At 55.9% G+C, this 17953-nt stretch overlaps 1 protein-coding gene across 1 annotated transcript in view; it reads right to left on the reverse strand.

The window, feature by feature from the left end:
• Window positions 1-17953, reverse strand: part of LOC140399439 (uncharacterized) — a 165152-nt gene that overhangs the window by 57080 nt on the left and 90119 nt on the right. The window contains exons 17-19 of the mRNA XM_072489017.1: window positions 12463-12519; window positions 7825-7893; window positions 3500-3670 (exon numbers count right to left, since the gene is read on the reverse strand). Coding sequence (XP_072345118.1) covers window positions 3500-3670; window positions 7825-7893; window positions 12463-12519 — 297 coding nt within the window. The remainder of the gene's footprint in view (window positions 1-3499; window positions 3671-7824; window positions 7894-12462; window positions 12520-17953) is intronic.

Genomic DNA, 17953 nt, shown 5'->3' on the forward strand with positions numbered 1-17953 from the left:
TCAGTGCTGAGGGAGCGCCGCACTGTGGGAGTGTCAGTACTGAGGGAGTGCCGCACTGTCAGAGGGTCAGTGCTGAGGGAGCGCCGCACTGTGGGAGGGTCAGTACTGAGGGAGTGCCGCACTGTCGGAGGGTCAGTGCTGAGGGTGCGCCGCACTGTCAGAGGGTCAGTGCTGAGGGAGCGCCGCACTGTCAGAGGGTCAGTGCTGAGGGAGCGCCGCACTGTCAGAGGGTCAGTGCTGAGGGAGCGCCGAACTGTCGGAGGGTCAGTGCTGAGGGAGTGCCGCACTGTCGGTGGGTCAGTGCTGAGGGAGCACCGCACTGTCGGAGGGTCAGTGCTGAGGGAGCGCCACACTGTCAGAGTGTCAGTGCTGAGGGAGCGCCGCACTGTCGGAGGGTCAGTGCTGAGTGAGAACTGCACTGTCGGAGGGTCAGTGCTGAGGGAGAGCCGCACTGTCGGAGGGTCAGTGCTGAGGGAGTGCTGCACTGTCGGAGGGTCAGTGCTGAGGGAGCGCCGAACTGTCGGAGGGTCAGTGCTGAGGGAGCGCTGCACTGTCGGAGGGTCAGTGTTGAGGGAGCGCTGACTTGTTGGAGGGTCAGTGTTAACGGAGCGCTGCACTGTTGGAGGGTCAGTGCTGAGGGAGCCCCGCACTGTCGGAGGGTCAGTGTTGAGGGAACGCCGCACTGTCAGAGGGTCAGTGCTGAGGGAGCCCCGCACTGTTGGAGGGTCAGTGATGAGGGAGCACCGCACTGTCGGAGGCTCAGTTCTGAGGGAGCGCCGCACTGTCGGAGGGTCAGTGCTGAGGGAGTGCCGCACTGTCAGAGCGTCAGTGCTGAGGGAGCGCCTAACTGTCGGAGGGTCAGTGCTGAGGGAGCACCGCACTGTCGGAGGGTCAGTGCTGAGGGAGCGCCACACTGTCAGAGGGTCAGTGCTGAGGGAGCACCGCACTGTCGGAGGGTCAGTGCTGAGTGAGAACTGCACTGTCGGAGGGTCAGTGCTGAGGGAGTGCCGCACTGTCGGAGGGTCAGTGCTGAGGGAGCGCCGAACTGTCTGAGGGTCAGTGCTGAGGGAGCGCTGCACTGTCGGAGGGTCAGTGTTGAGGGAGCGCTGACTTGTTGGAGGGTCAGTGTTGAGAGAGCGCTGCACTGTTGGAGGGTCAGTGCTGAGGGAGCCCCGCACTGTCGGAGGGTCAGTGTTGAGGGAACGCCGCACTGTCAGAGGGTCAGTGCTGAGGGAGCCCCGCACTGTTGGAGGGTCAGTGATGAGGGAGCACCGCACTGTCGGAGGCTCAGTTCTGAGGGAGCGCCGCACTGTCGGAGGGTCAGTGCTGAGGGAGTGCCGCACTGTCAGAGCGTCAGTGCTGAGGGAGCGCCGCATTGTCGGAAGGTCAGTGCTGAGGGAGTGCCGCACTGTCGGAGGGTCAGTGCCGAGGGAGCGCCGCACTTTCAGAGGGTCAGTACGGAGGGAGCGCCGCACTGTCGGAGGGTCAGTGCTGAGGGAGTGCCGCACTGTCGGAGGGTCAGTGCTGAGGGAGCGCCGCATTTTCAGAGGGCCAGTACGGAGGGAGCGCCGCACTGTTGGAAGATCAGTGCAGAGGGAGCGCCGCACTGTCGGAGGGTCAGTGCTGAGGGAGCTCTGCATTGTCGGAGGGTCAGTGCTGAGGGAGCGCCGCACTGTCGGAGGGTCAGTGCTGAGGGAGCGCCGCACTGTCGGACGGTCAGTGCTGAGGGAGCTCTGCATTGTCGGAGGGTCAGTGCTGAGGGAGCGCCGCACTGTCGGAGGGTCAGTGCTGAAGGAGCGCGGCACTGTCGGAGGGTCAGTGCTGAGGGAGCGCCGCACTGTCGGAGGGTCAGTGCCGAAGGAGCGCCACACATTCGGAGGGTCAGTGCTGAGGGAGTGCCTCACTGTCTGAGGGCCAGCGCTGAGGGAGCGCCGCACTGTCGGAGAGTCAGTGCTGAGGGAGCGCCGCACTGTTGGAGGGTCAGTACTGAGGGAGCGCCGCACTGTCGGAGGGTCAGTGCTGAGGGAGTGCCGCACTGTTGGAGGGTCAGTGCCGAGACAAGGCCGCATTGTCAGAGGGTCAGTGCCGAGACAGGGCCGCATTGTCAGAGGGTCAGTGCCGAGACAGGGCCGCATTGTCAGAGGGTCAGTGCCAAGACGGGGCACCACATTTGGTGGGTCAGTGCTGAGGGAGCACTGTATTGTCGGAGAGTCAAAGCTGAGGGAGTGCCGCACAGTTAGGAGGGCGAGTGCTGAGGAACACCGCCCTATTGGAGGATCAGTGCTGAGGGAGTGCCGCACTTCGGAGGGTCAGTGCTGAGGGAGCGCCGCACTGTCGGAGGGTTAGTGCTGAGGGAGCCCCGCCCTGTCGGAGGGTCAGTGCTGAGGGAGCGCCGCACTGTCGGAGGGTCAGTGCTGAGGGAGTGCCGCACTGTCGGAGGGTCAGTGCTGAGGGAGCGCCGCACTGTCAGAGGGTCAGTGCTGAGGGAGTGCCGCACTGTCGGAGGGTCAGTGCTGAGGGAGCGCCGCACTGTTGGAGGGTCAGTGCTGAGGGAGCACTGCACTGTCAGAGGGTCAGTGCTGAGGGAGCGCCGCACTGTCAGAGGGTCAGAGCTGAGGGAGCGCCGCACTGTCGGAGAGTCAGTGCTGAGGGAGCGCCGCACTGTCAGAGGGTCAGTGCTGAGGGAGCGCTGCATTGTCGGAGGATCAGTGCTGGGGGAGCACCGCACTGTCAGAGGTGCTGTCTTTCGGGATGTTAAACCCAGGGTTCCTTGTCTGCACCCTCAAGTGGACCTATTGGCGGAGCAGTGGTGGAGATTGCAGCTCCCCCCATCGGTATCCTGGGGTCTATTTGTATCCCTCCACCAATGTCACCAAGAGAGATGCCCTGGCTTATTATCAGACTACTGTCCCCGAGATCTTGCCCAGTTTCCGACAAAAGCGACTACACTGCAAAGGTACCCAACTGGTTGTCTGGTGCTACCATGACACCCTGAGGTAATGACGATTGCACTAATGGAGGCCATCCCTCCATCAAAGCCATACTAGCGATGGGCCATCAGTTGCCTAGAGAATGTGGGATTGTTTACGTTGGCACAGAGAGGGCCGTGGTGATTGTGTACCAGTCGCATCCCGGCGCTGAGCAGAAAGTGGCGGTTCACTTTGAGCCCCTCCTTATGCCATGGCGGTGGGATTGGGAAGCCTTTGCCCCGCAGTGGGCACCCCCAGAAAGCGCGTCAGGATTGGCTCCGGTGCTACCCTTCCCCACTCGGCACTCACGGAATGGGGGAGATTTAGTCGGGGCGTTCAGGAATTGCGAGGGAGTTTACGCGGGGAAACGGTTTGTGGGGGAGGGGGTGAGCGGGGATTAACTGGGCGGGGATTAACTGGGCGGGGAGCAGCCGCGGGGACCTTGGGCCCGCCAAGCTTAGCACGCGCGGTACAATGTTAAGGGGACCATCAGTCTGACAGGAGGGGAGAAAGATCAGGGGGAGGCTCACGGATGCAAATTGCAAGCACTGTTTCCAGCGACATTTCTGCCTCAGTGTGTTACAGCCTCCAAATTTCGCCTTGTCCATGCAGAAATCGCAGGCTCCGCAGTCCACAGGCCGCAGGCAGGCCTCGCACTCCCCACAGCTGCGGTTGTTGCGTCTGCTCCGGCTGTTCTTCAGCTGCAGAGGGGGTTGGGGGAGGGGGGGGGGGGGGGGGGGAGCAAGAGCAGAAGACGTGAGTCAGCGGCTCGCAGCCCCCCCCCCCCCATTCCCGAACCCCCACCCCACCCTCTGCGGTGCACAGGTCTATTCAAAGGGGGGGGGGGTTGTCTATGGGGGTGGTTGCAGGGCAGGGAAAACACGACAGGCAGGCAACACAAAGCTCATGCAAGCAGCTCGGATACACAAAACAAGCTCTGGGCTAGAGGAATGGGCAGCTGCCCCCTCCGCAGCTGGTCGACAGGAGAGGTTAGGGTGCGGGGGAAAGAGGGAGGATGGGGGCGGGGGACAGGTTTGTGGGAGGCCAGGAGGGAGAGCAGGGAGGGAGTCAGGGGTCAAATGGTGAGAGTGGAACAAAGTCAGGAAGCCGGGTCAGTGGCAGAGTGCGAGAGAAAGAGACAACAAGTAAATGTACAGAGGGGGCGTGGGCGCGAAACTAGAGAGGGGGGCGCGGGCCCAGGGAGGGGGGCGCGGGCCCAGAGAGGGGGGCGCGGGCCCAGAGAGGGGGGCGCGGGCCCAGAGAGGGGGGCGCGGGCCCAGAGAGGGGGGCGCGGGCCCAGAGAGGGGGGCGCGGGCCCAGAGAGGGGGGCGCGGGCCCAGAGAGGGGGGCGCGGGCCCAGAGAGGGGGGCGCGGGCCCAGAGAGGGGGGCGCGGGCCCAGAGAGGGGGGCGCGGGCCCAGAGAGGGGGGCGCGGGCCCAGAGAGGGGGGCGCGGGCCCAGAGAGGGGGGCGCGGGCCCAGAGAGGGGGGGCGCGGGCCCAGAGAGGGGGGCGCGGGCCCAGAGAGGGGGGCGCGGGCCCAGAGAGGGGGGCGCGGGCCCAGAGAGGGGGGCGCGGGCCCAGAGAGGGGGGCGCGGGCCCAGAGAGGGGGGCGCGGGCCCAGAGAGGGGGGCGCGGGCCCAGAGAGGGGGACGCGGGCCCAGAGAGGGGGGCGCGGGCCCAGAGAGGGGGGCGCGGGCCCAGAGAGGGGGGCGTGGGCCCAGAGAGGGGGGCGTGGGCCCAGAGGGGGGGGCATGGGCCCAGAGAGGGGGGCGCGGGCCCGGGCCCTGAGAGGGGGGCGTGGGCCCAGAGAGGGGGGCGTGGGCCCAGAGAGGGGGGCGTGGGCCCAGAGAGGGGGGCGTGGGCCCAGAGAGGGGGGCGTGGGCCCAGAGAGGGGGGCGTGGGCCCAGAGAGGGGGGCGCGGGCCCAGAGAGGGGGGCGTGGGTCCAGAGAGGGGGGCGCGGGCCCAGAGAGGGGGGGCGTGGGTCCAGAGAGGGGGGCGCGGGCCCAGAGAGGGGGGCGCGGGCCCAGAGAGGGGTGCGCGGGCCCAGAGAGGGGGGCGCGGGCCCAGAGAGGGGGGCGTGGGCCCAGAGAGGGGGGGCGTGGGCCCAGAGAGGGGGGGCGTGGGCCCAGAGAGGGGGGGCGTGGGCCCAGAGAGGGGGGCGGGCCCAGAGAGGGGGGCGCGGGCCCAGAGAGGGGGGCGTGGGCCCAGAGAGGGGGGCGCAGGTCCAGAGAGGGGGGCGCGGGCCCAGAGAGGGGCATGTGGGCCCAGAGAGGGAGGTGTGGGCCCATAGAGGGGGGTGTGAGGATGCATGTGAGGGGCTACAGGGGAGGGGGGGGGCATACAGATGAGGGACCATAGACGTGGAAACGGCGAGGGCCCAGAGAGCGGAGGGATGTATAAATGAGAGGTTGAATGTGATAGGGGGAAGTATGAAAGAGGGAAGGAGAGGGTGGAAGGGATAGGGTGGGGGAGGGAGGATAAGAGAGAGCGGGCGCGCGCGAGTGAGAGAGAGCATGGAACCTGTGGCCACGGACGGTTATCTTCTTGAGCTCACACATTCTTCAATCTGCTGCTGTCTGACTCCATTTCAAAGCTGTGGCTTCATCATTGACCCGATGGGAAGCCTGCTGGGTGGCCAAGTTGTGAATCCAGCGCACACTCAGCGGAGAGCGTGTGTGTGCGTGTGCGTGTGTGGAGAGTCCGTGACTCCTGCTGGCAACAGTTCTGGAGGAGAATGCCGTACTCAGCCTGTTGTGCTGAAGCGTCTGAATGGGAGGCGACCAGACAATTCACAATGTCCCCATGGAAACCATAGGGGCCCCGGTGCCAAAATCTGCAATGGCCAAGTATTAATCACCGGGAGAAATCCTGGAGAAAAACCCATTATCCCAATGGAGAATGGAGCCTGCACAGAAATTCTTCCCGTCTTACTGCTCAGCTGATGGCAGGCTCTGAGTGGGGGAGCAGATAGGGTTGCTTCACCGTTAAATCAAGGATCAACCAATCGGGTATTAAGGAAGCTGTCCACTGTCCTATTGGCCGTAAGGCAGTCGTGAGGGCGGAGCTGCGGGAGGTGACGTGATAAAGTATGTCCAATCACAGCTGGAGACCCCACCAGTAACCCGTCCCTATTTCATCGTGAAGGGCAGGCATTGCCCCCCCCCCCCCCAACCCTGGATGCTGCCCAGCCTCTCACCCACCCTGGTACCCATCAGGTCCATTCACAGTGGGATGTTGGCGAGTACAAGCTCGCCTCGGCCACACACACACACACACACACACACACACACACACACACACACACACACACACACACTCAAACAATTGGACTGGGAGCAGCAACGCAAAGGTGTGAGGTTAATGAAGTTACAACTTCAAACAGTTCAATCTAGGCACATGTACAAGCCACACGCCACTGAATTTACAGTGTGTGCCCGGGGGTGGAGGTGGGATTGTGCACAGTAGGAGTGAATGGGAAGGGATTTGGGTCCATTGGGATTGTGCACAGTGGGAGTGAATGGGAAGGGGTTTGGGTCCATTGGGATTGTGTACAGTGGGAGTGAATGGGAAGGGGTTTGGGTCCATTGGGATTGTGGACAGTGGGAGTGAATGGGAAGGGGTTTGGGTCCATTGGGATTGTGCAGTGGGAGTGAATGGGAAGGGGTCTGGGTCCATTGGGATTGTGGACAGTGGGAGTGAATGGAAAGGGGTTTGGGTCCATTGGGATTGTGCACAGTAGGAGTGAATGGAAGGGATTTGGATCCATTGGGATTGTGCACAGTGGGAGTGAATGGGAAGGGGTTTGGGTCGATTGGGATTGTGGACAGTGGGAGTGAATGGGAAGGGGTTTGGGTCCATTGGGACTGTGGATAGTGGGAGTGAATGGGAAGGGGTTTGGGTCCATTGGGATTGTGCACAGTGGGAGTGAATGGAAGGGATTTGGATCCATTGGGATTGTGCACAGTGGGAGTGAATGGGAAGGGGTTTGGGTCGATTGGGATTGTGTACAGTGGGAGTGAATGGGAAGGGGTTTGGGTCCATTGGGACTGTGGACAGTGGGAGTGAATGGGAAGGGGTTTGGGTCCATTGGGATTGTGCACAGTGGGAGTGAATGGGAAGGGGTTTGGGTCCATTGGGATTGTGTACAGTGGGAGTGAATGGGAAGGGGTTTGGGTCCATTGGGATTGTGCACAGTGGGAGTGAATGGAAGGGATTTGGATCCATTGGGATTGTGCACAGTGGGAGTGAATGGGAAGGGGTTTGGGTCGATTGGGATTGTGTACAGTGGGAGTGAATGGGAAGGGGTTTGGGTCCATTGGGACTGTGGATAGTGGGAGTGAATGGGAAGGGGTTTGGGTCCATTGGGATTGTGCACAGTGGGAGTGAATGGGAAGGGGTTTGGGTCCATTGGGATTGTGTACAGTGGGAGTGAATGGGAAGGGGTTTGGGTCCATTGGGATTGTGCACAGTGGGAGTGAACGGGAAGGGGTTTGGGTCCATTGGGATTGTGGACAGTGGGAGTGAACGGGAAGGGGTTTGGGTCCATTGGGATTGTGGACAGTGGGAGTGAACGGGAAGGGGTTTGGGTCCATTGGGATTGTGGACAGTGGGAGTGAACGGGAAGGTATTTCGGGCCCATCGCATCTCTACATTTGGATGAACTGTGCGTGTATCTAAATTGGACTGAAGAACTTGAACCAACAAACGAGGAAGCTGAAACAACCGCAGGATTGCGTGGCCTCCACATGCAAGTTGAGGACTGGGGAAGAGACAGTGAGGGGGTAGGAGTGCAGAATAAATTAAAAACAAGCAGGAGTGGTGGGGGGTGGGTTGGGGGGAGAAAATTCAACTCACGAGAAACTCAGAATTAACATTATAATAATGAATAAAATCTTCGGACACATATATTGGCACTGGAGCGAACTGAAAAGACAAAGAAAGAGAGAGAGAGAGAGAGTCACGTGGGTTACAACACAGCAATGAGTGAAAATGTAGAGCCAGCCAGTTAGAACAGCGAGGTACTCGTGGCCATGGTAACGGGAGAATGGGAACCTCACCACACCTTTTACCACAGGGACACTTATCACCAAACTCATCCAACTCATCCAACTGATTGACTGGCATATACAGGCTCAAGGACATCACCGTTCTTAGAAGGTTGACGGGGCCGATTCCTGGGGTTTTTTTCCGACGAGGAAAGGGTTGAGCAGGTCAGGGTCTGTACTCAATGGAGTTTAGAACGAGAGGCGATCTTATTGAAACATGTCGGATTCTGAGGGGAAGGGGGGGGGGTCGACACGTTCAACCTCGGGCCTACCTCTCCGGACAGGGGTCAAGGCAGCTCAACTCACTCCCCGGTCTGGCCACAACTGTCAAACGGGCAGAAGAGGCCATTCCCAAAGGATCTGCTTCCCCCAAACCCCCGAGTGGAGGTGAGAGTGTTGCTGGTACACATTGGCTACGCGAATGATGTGTGGGGCAGGTGTGCGGAACAGAACAGAGAGAGAGAGAGAGAGAGAGAGTAGAGACAAGCACGGAAATGGGGGTGGGGGGGAGGAAGAGGGGGAAGGTTTCCCCCTCTAAGGTGAATGGGGCTGTGCCATGAGTCCTGGCAAAGGGACATTTCTCTAGAAAGGGGAAGCCTGAGGCCTAGTAATAAAGGCTTTCGTGATTATGAAGGGATTCTAGTCATGTAAATGTAGAGACGATGCTGGGAGCCCATCAATGCAAGATAGTCACTAATAAAGCCAATCAAGGTATGGTTAAATATAACGAGGAGCAGGAGTAGGCAATTCAGCCCCTGGAGCACGCTCTGCCATGCAATACGATCATGGCTGATCGCTCAGCCTCAACTCCACTTTCTTGCCCGTTCTCCATGACCCTTCAAGCAATTAAACATTTATCTATCTCCTCAAATCTACTTTGTCCCAGCATCCGCCGCTCTGGGGAAGTGAATTCCACTGATTCACGATCCTTTGCGGGAAGTAGTTTCTCCTCGTCTCCTTTTCAAATCCTCATCCTAAAACTTTGACCTTGCATTCTAAGATTGCCCCACAAGAGGAAGGTATCCGCTCCATGTCTACTTTATCAATACCGTTTATCATCTTATATACCTCAATTAGGTCTCTCCTTATTCTTCTGAACTCGAGAGAGTTAGGGCCTAAGCTGCTCAATCTCTCTTCATATCTATCTAACGAACCTCCTCTGAACTTCCTCCAATACCACACTACATCCCCGCTCAACTAAGGGGAGCCAAACTGTACCCAGTACTACAGGTACAGTCTCACCAATACCTTGCACAGTTGCAGTAACACTTGGCTACTTTTATTTTCTATTCCTTTTATTATAAATGCCAAACTAAGGGCATTTCACAGTAACTTCATTGAAGCCTACTTGTGACAATAAGCTATTATTATTATTAAAATTCCATTTTTCTTCCTTAGTTCCTGCTGCAGTTTTCTGTGACTCATGCACTCGGACTCCCAGATCCCTCTGCACCGGAGTCCCCCGAAGCCTCTCCCCATTTAGATAATAAGCTGCCTTTCCATTATTCCGACCAAAATGCATAACCTCTCACTTATCCACGCTAAACTCCATCTGCCACATTTTGGCCCACTTTCCAAACCTATGTTTATCTATTTGTAAGGTTCTTATTTCCTCGTTGCAACTTACTGTCCCACCTATTTTTTTTGTTGTCTGCAAATTTGGCTATAGAACCTTCTATCCCTGTATCTAAGTCGTTAATATAGATTGTAAATAGCTGGGGTCCGAGGACTGACCCTGTGGCCCCCCACTAGTTACATCTTGCCATCCAGAAAAAGACCCATTTATCCCGATTCTCTGCCTTCTGTCCGTCAGCCAGTCTTCTATCCAAGTGAATAAATCACCTCTAACCCCATGTAATCTAACCTTGTGTATTAACCTTCTGTGCGGCAGCTTATCAAAGCCTTCCGGAAGTCTAGATATACTACATCTACATGATCCCCATTATCCACTTGGCTTGTTACATCTTTGAAGAACTCTAGCAAATTCGGCAAACATGATTTGCTCCCCCCACTCCCCCCAAAGAGGGCAGCACGGTGGCGCAGTGGTTATCACCGCGGCCTCACGGCGCCGAGGTGCCAGGTTCGATCCCGGCCCTGGGTCACTGTCTGTGTGGAGTTTGCACATTCTCCCCGTGTCTGCGTGGGTTTTCCCCCCACAACCCAAAGATGTGCAGGGTAGGTGGATTGGCCACGCTAAATTGCCCCTTAATTGGAAAAAATGAATAGGGTACTCTAAATTTTACAAAAATCATGATTTGCCCTTCATAAAATCATGCCGACTCAGATGGATAGCGTTCTCACTTTTCCTACGTCCTGATATTACTTCCTGAATAATGGATTCTAAGAATTTCCAATAACAGATGTTAAACTAACTGGTCGATAGTTTCCCTCCCTTTTTGAATAAAGGGGTTACATTAGTATTTTTCCAATCCACTGGAACCTTTCCCGCATCCGGTGAATTCTGGACTATTAGAACCAATGGATTCAACTTCTCCGCTGCCATTTCCTTTGAGACCCCAGGATGTAGGGCATCCAACCCAGGGGACTTATCTGCCTTCAACCGCTATCATTTGTTTAGAACAACCATCATCATTGGGGAGAAACTTCTAAGTTCCTTACTTTCTATTACCTCTGCATTCCCCGTTACAATTGGGGTGGTACGGTTCAGCACGGTGGTAGAGTGGTTAGCACTGCTGCCTCACGCCACCGAGGACCCGGGTTCGATCCCAGCCCTGGGTCAATGCCCGTGTGGAGTTTTGCCCATTCTCCCCGTGACTGTGTGGATCTCACCCCCACAACACAACAAGATGTGCAGGGTGGGTAGATTGGCCACGCTAAATTGCCCCTTAATTGGAGAAAAATAACTCGAAACAATTGGGATGGTACTAGTGTCCTCCACTGTGAATTCTGCGAATAAATATTGATTTGACGTCTCCCCCATTTCTGTCATCCCCACTGGTAACTCCCCGGTCTCCTCCACCAACATTCACTTTAGCTACTCTCTTCCTTTGAGGTGAATCCTGTCGCTAGCTTTAAGGAGGGAGAAGCTGGATAAACACATGGGAGGCGATATGAATAGAAGGATATGGGTGAAGTAGGTGGGGCGGGAGGCAGCTGACGTGGGGGCAGAAAGATGTGCATGGAGCAGAGGGGCCGACATTGAGGGACACAATGTGATACCGGAAGCGTGCGAGTGCACAACATAAACGCAGGAAGACGAAGGCATGAAAAATGGACCGGGCAGGGACACAACTGAGAGGTGGGGTGAGAGCGCGTGCAAGGGACGCGTGAATCGTCGAGAAAGGCGATCGGGTGGAGCAAGGGTCGGCCCAGCAGGAGAAGGGCAGCATTGTCCCGATTCGCCACACGACGGGCTAACGGTGGGCATCGTTGGGAGGGTCAGGTTCACCTTGGGGCCGGGGGGCGGGGGGAGAGACAGGGTGCAGTGGCTGTAACCGATAAACAGTGGGAACTCTGCACGAGGCCAACCGGCGCGAGACTGGACATTGACAGCGACGCACCACCACAGATTACACTGGCACAGAAGTTTTGCAAAGCAACCTGACACAATTTGCAACATGCGGGAGACACTTGGGTAATCTTACCTGCCTCCTTACGTCACCTTCCCCAACAGCATCGCCCCCAACCCCGCATGCTGCACATACCCAACTCAAAGCCCTTGGCCCTCCCCACGCCCACCCTCTGCTTTCCGCCCATGGTATTTTGAAGGCAATAGGTCCCTGGCGGCAACCTCCCGCACCCCTCGCCCCATCCCCCAAAAGTGACTGAAGGCCTTGGCGAGGCAATGCCAGAGGGAGCCGGGTGATGTGGAGAAACTGGGATTGCTCTTTTCGAGCAGAGGAGATTGGGGGAGGCGAGGGGAGGGTGGCGGTGGTAGATCGAATTGAGATGTTCGTAAGCAAGACGTTTCGATCGGGTCAAGGGGGAGGAAGTGTTTCTCGGTGGCAGGAGGGTCAGTAACCCGGGGTGAGGGGGCACATGTTTGATAATCAGGGGGAGGGGGGGGTGGATGAGGAGAATTTTACTGTTTGAGGCAGCGAGTAGTGATCTGGAAGGCCCTGCCCAAAAGGGGCGGTGGGAGCAGATTCGACATCAGCAGGGAGAAATTGGATTAATATTGGAAGGGGAAGAATTTGCAGGGATGTGGTGGAGGGAAGATCCAGGGGTCGTGAGAGGGAGCGTGGGACTAAAATAACGGTCAAGTCGCCACAGAACCTGGTGACCATAGCCTGCTTTCCCCTTTCAGGGGGCGAGCTGGTTGGTGGTGATTTATCATCTCAGACGAGGGGGTGAGGTTGAGAAGACGGGGATGGGAGGCAGTGGCGCGGAAACAGTCACCCACCCTCTGCCCGCAATGGCCCATGAACGGCGACAGGCGCGCTAGCCAAGAAGAAAGACGGATGGCGCTGCCCCCAGTCCCACGTACCAGTTGGATCGGAGGCTCCTGGATTTCCTCCTCTTCAATCGGAGGACAGGGCTTCTCCTGTGGGAGACAGAGAAGGAAAAACGTCATTGTTTCCCCGAGACACATCAGGACACGCAGCTCAGAAATAGGCCATTCGGCCCCAACCGATGCTGCACCAACTGTCTGCCCATTACATCGCAGCCTTTCAGCCAAAGCTTTCTATCCCCTTCTCCCTGATGTACTCATCTAGTCATCCCCCTCCCTTCAATACAATCGGCACGATTCACCTCAACCAGTCCCGGAGGGAGCGAGTCCCACACGCTTCTGCTCCCTGTGGGAGAGAGTTCCACTTTCTTCCCGCTCCTTGTCCGAGTGAGTTCCACATTCTCCCCACTCCCCGTGGGAGCGAGTCCCACATTCTCCCCACTCCCCGTGGGAGCGAGTCCCACATTCTCCCCACTCCCCGTGGGAGCGGGTCCCACATTCTCCCCACTCCCCGTGGGAGCGAGTCCCACATTCTCCCCACTCCCCGTGGGAGCGAGTCCCACATTCTCCCCATTCCCCGTGGGAGCGAGTCCCACATTCTCCCCACTCCTAGTGGGAGCGAGTCCCACATTCTCCCCACTCCCCGTGGGAGCGAGTCCCACATTCTCCCCACTCCCCGTGGGAGCGAGTCCCACATTCTCCCCACTCCCAGTGGGAGCGAGTCCCACATTCTCCCCACTCCCTGTGGGAGAGAGTTCCACATTCTCCCCACTCCCCGTGGGAGCGAGTCCCACATTCTCCCCACTCCCCGTGGGAGCGTGTCCCACATTCTCCCCACTCCCCGTGGGAGCGAGTCCCACATTCTCCCCACTCCCCGTGGGGGCGAGTCCCACATTCTCCCCACTCCCCGTGGGAGCGAGTCCCGCATAGTCCCCACTCCCCGTGGGAGCGAGTCCCACATTCTCCCCACTCCCCGTGGGAGCGAGTTCCGCATACTCCCCACTCCCCGTGGGAGCGAGTCCCGCATACTCCCCACTCCCCGTGGGAGCCAGTCCCACATTCTCCCCACTCCCCGTGGGAGTGAGCTCTCCCCACCCCACAAGTTCTGCTGGGGAAGAATGTCGCTGGGCAGTCATCCCAGACACCCAGGCTTCTCCACGGTGAAGTTAAATTCAAACACACAGCACCATAGAATTCCAACTCTGCAGAAGGCGGCCATTCGGCTCACCGAGTCTTACTTACCATCGGAAAGAGCACCCTAACTAGGCCCACTCCCCCATTCTAACCCCGGAACCCCACAATCAGCTGCACATCTTTGGACACAAGGGGCAATTGATCATGGCCAGTCCACCTAACCTGCACATCTTTGGATTGAGGGAGGAACCCGGAGCACCCGGAGGAAAACAGTGGGCTCAACAGCTGGCTTGTAATGCAGAACAATGCCAGCAGCGCGGGTTCAATTCCCGTACCGGCCTCCCCGAGCAGGCGCCGGAATGTGGCGACTAGGGGCTTTTCACAGTAACTTCATTGAAGCCTACTTGTGACAATAAGCGATTATTCTCATTATTATTAAACCCACGCAGACACGGGGAGAAAATGCAAACTTCACAAAGACAGGCACCTGAAAATGGAATTGAGCCCGAGTCCCTTGCGCTGTAAGGTAGCTGTGCTAACCACTACGCCACCGTGCCACCCCTCGACCTTTCACCCTACTCTTTCAAGGGATTTGTGTGTCGCTGGCTACAGGCCTAGCATTTATTCCCCATCCCTAATTACCCCTCGAGAAGGTGGTGGGTGAGCCGCCATCTTGAACCCGCTGCAGTCCCCGTGTGGTGTAGGTACACCCACAGTGCTGTTAGGGAGGGAGTTCCAGGATTCTGACCCGGCGACAGTGAAGGAACGGCCGATATATTTCCAAGTCGGGATGTGAGTGATTGGAATGATAATTGCAATCTTAAAAGTTCATCTAATAGAGGGTGAGAAACTATCATTGGTTTGGCTATTGTCTCTTCGGGGAGGGAAATCTGCAGTCCTTACCCAGCCTGGCCTAAGCCTGACTCCAGACAGACACAGCAATGCGGCCAACCAAGAGGTTGACTCTTAACAGAAAAGGTAGGAAAAGGGATGGGGATGTAAGGCAGGTATTCAGGGAGCTAGGGTGGAATCTCAGAGCTAGAACAAACAGAGTTATTATCTCTGGGTTGTTACCCGTGCCAGCGAGACGAGGACTAGGGAGAGAGAGGAGTTGAACACGTGGCTAGAGGGATGGTGCAGGAGGAAGGGATTCAGATACCTGGATAATTGGGACTCATTCTGGGGTAGGTGGGACCTCAACAAACGGGATGGTCTACACCTGGACCAGAGGGGTACCAATATCCTGGGGGGGGGGGAAATTTTCTAATGCTCTTCGGGAGGGTTTAAACTAGTTCAGCAGGGGGATGGGAACCTGAATTGTAGCTCCAGTGTGCAGGATGTTGAGAGTAGGGAGGTCATGAGTAAGGTTTCAAGGTCGCAGGAGTGTACCGGCAGGCAGGAAGGTGGTTTGAAGTGTGTCTACTTCAACGCCAGGAGCATCCAGAATAAGGTGGGTGAACTTGCAGCATGGGTTGGTGCCTGGGACTTCGATGTTGTGGCCATTTCGGAGACATGGATAGAGTAGGGATAGGAATGGTTGTTGCAGGTTCCGGGGTTTAGATGTTTCAGTAAGCTCAGGGAAGGTGGTAAAAGAGGGGGAGGTGTGGCATTGTTAGTCAAGGACAGTATTACGGTGGCAGAAAGGACGTTTGATGAGGACTCGTCTACTGAGGTAGTATGGCTGAGGTTAGAAACAGGAAAGGAGAGGTCACCCTGTTGGGAGTTTTCTATAGGCCTCCGAAAAGTTCCAGAGATGTAGAGGAAAGGATTGTAAAGATGATTCTGGATAGGAACGAAATTAACAGGGTAGTTGTTATGGGGGATTTTAACTTTCCAAATATTGACTGGAAACGCAATAGTTCAAGTACTTTAGATGGGTCCGTTTTTGTCCACTGTGTGAAGGAGGGTTTCCTGTCACAGTATGTAGATAGGCCAACGAGAGGCGAGGCCATATTGGATTTGGTACTGGGTAATGAACCAGGACAGGTGTTAGATTTGGAGATCGGTGAACACTTTGGTGATAGTGACCACAATTCGGTTACGTTTACTTTAGTGATGGAAAGGGATAGGTATATACCGCAGGGCAAGAGTTATAGCTGGGGGAAAGGCAATTATGGTGCGATTAGGCAAGACTTAGGATGCATAGGATGGGGAAGGAAACTGCAGGGGATGGGCACAATTGAAATGTGGAGCTTGTTCAAGGAACAGCTACTGCGTGTCCTTGATAAGTATGTACCTGTCAGGCAGGGAGGAAGTGGTCGAGCGAGGGAACCGTGGTTTACTAAAGTAGTTGAATCACTTGTCAAGAGGAAGAAGGAGGCTTATGTAAAGATGAGGCGTGAAGGTTCAGTTAGGGCGCTTGAGAGTTACAAGTTAGCCAGGAAGGACCTAAAGAGAGCTAAGAAGAGCCAGAAGGGGTCATGAGAAGTCCTTGGCAGGTAGGATCAAGGAAAACCCTAAAGCTTTCGATAGGTATGTCAAGAATAAAATGACTAGGGTAAGAGTAGATAGAGCCAGTCAAGGACAGTAGTGGGAAGTTGTGCGTGGAGTCTGAGGAGATAGGAGAGGTGCTAAATGAATATTTTTCGTTAGTATTCACGCAGGAAAAAGTTGTCGAGGAGAATACTGAGATACAGTCTACTAGACTAGGCGGGATTGAGGTTCATAAGGAGGAGGTGTTAGCAATTCTGGAAAGTGTGAAAATAGATAAGTCCCCTGGGCCGGATGGGATTTATCCTCGGATTCTCTGGGAAGCTAGGGAGGAGATTGCACAGCCTTTGATCTTTACAGGAATAGTGCCAGAAGACTGGAGGATAGAAAATGTTGTCCCCTTGTTCAAGAAGGGGAGTAGCGACAACCCCGGTAACTATAGACCAGTGAGCCTTACTTCTGTTGTGGGCAAAGTCTTGGAAAGGATTATAAGAGATAGGATTTATAATCATCTAGAAAGGAATAATTTGATTAGGGATAGTTAACACGGTTTTGTGAAGGGTAGGTCGTGCCTCACAAACCTTATTGAGTTCTTTGAGAAGGTGACCAAACAGGTGGACGAGGGTAAAGCAGTTGATGTGGTATATATGGATTTCAGTAAAGCGTTTGATAAGGTTCCCCACGGTAGGCTATTGCAGAAAATACGGAGACATGGGATTGAGGGTGATTTCGCGGTTTGGATCAGAAATTGGCTAGCTGGAAGACAGAGGGTGGTGGTTGACGGGAAATGTTCAGTTACTAGTGGTGTACCACAAGGATCTGTTTTGGGGCCACTGCTGTTTGTTATTTTTATAAATGACCTGGAGGAGGGCGTAGAAGGATGGGTGAGTAAATTTGCTGATGACACTAAAGTCAGTGGAGTTGTGGACAGTGCGGAAGGATGTTGCAGGTTACAGAGGGACATAGATAAGCTGTAGAGCTGGGCTGAGAAGTGGCAAATGGAGTTTAATGCAGAAAGGTGCGAGGTGATTCATTTTGGAAGGAGTAACAGGAATACAGAGTACTGGACTAATGGTAAGATTCTTGGTAGCGTGGATTATCATAGAATTTACAGTGCAGAAGGAGGCCATTCAGCCCATCGAGTCTGCACCGGCTCTTGGAAAGAGCAGCCTACCCAAGGTCAACACCTCCACCCTATCTCCATAACCCAGTAACCCCACCCAACACTAAGGGCAACTTTGGACACTAAGGGCAATTTAGTATGGCCAATCCACCTAACCTGCACATCTTTGGACTGTGGGAGGAAACCGGAGCACCCGGAGGAAACCCACGCACACACGGGGAGGATGTGCAGACTCCGCACAGACAGTGACCCAAGCCGGAATCGAACCTGGGACCCTGGAGCTGTGAAGCAATTGTGCTACCCACAATGCTACCGTGCTTCCCAAATGATGAGCAGAGAGATCTCGGTGTCCAGGTACATAGATTCCCTGAAAGTTGCCACCCAGGTTGATAGGGTTGTTAAGAAGGCGTACAGTGTGTTAGCTTTTATTGGTAGAGGGATTGAGTTTCGGAGCCATGAGGTCATGTTACAGCTGTACAAAACTCTGGTGCGGCCGCATTTGGAGTATTGCGTGCAATTCTGGTCGCCGCATTATAGGAAGGATGTGGAAGCATTGGAAAGGGTGCAGAGGAGATTTACCAGAATGTTGCCTGGTATGGAAGGAAGATCTTATGAGGAAAGGCTGAGGGACTTGAGGCTGTTTTCGATAGAGAGAAGGTTAAGAGGTGACTTAATTGAGGCATACAAGATGATCAGAGGATTAGACAGGGTGGACAGTAGGAACCTTTGACCTTGGATGGTGATGGCTAGCACGAGGGGCCATAGCTTTAAATTGAGGGGAGATAGATATAAGACAGGTGTCAGAGGTAGGTTCTTTACTCAGAGTAGTAAGGGCGTGGA

The sequence above is a fragment of the Scyliorhinus torazame genome, chromosome 22, assembly GCF_047496885.1.
Source record: "Scyliorhinus torazame isolate Kashiwa2021f chromosome 22, sScyTor2.1, whole genome shotgun sequence".
Classification (NCBI taxonomy): domain Eukaryota; kingdom Metazoa; phylum Chordata; class Chondrichthyes; order Carcharhiniformes; family Scyliorhinidae; genus Scyliorhinus; species Scyliorhinus torazame.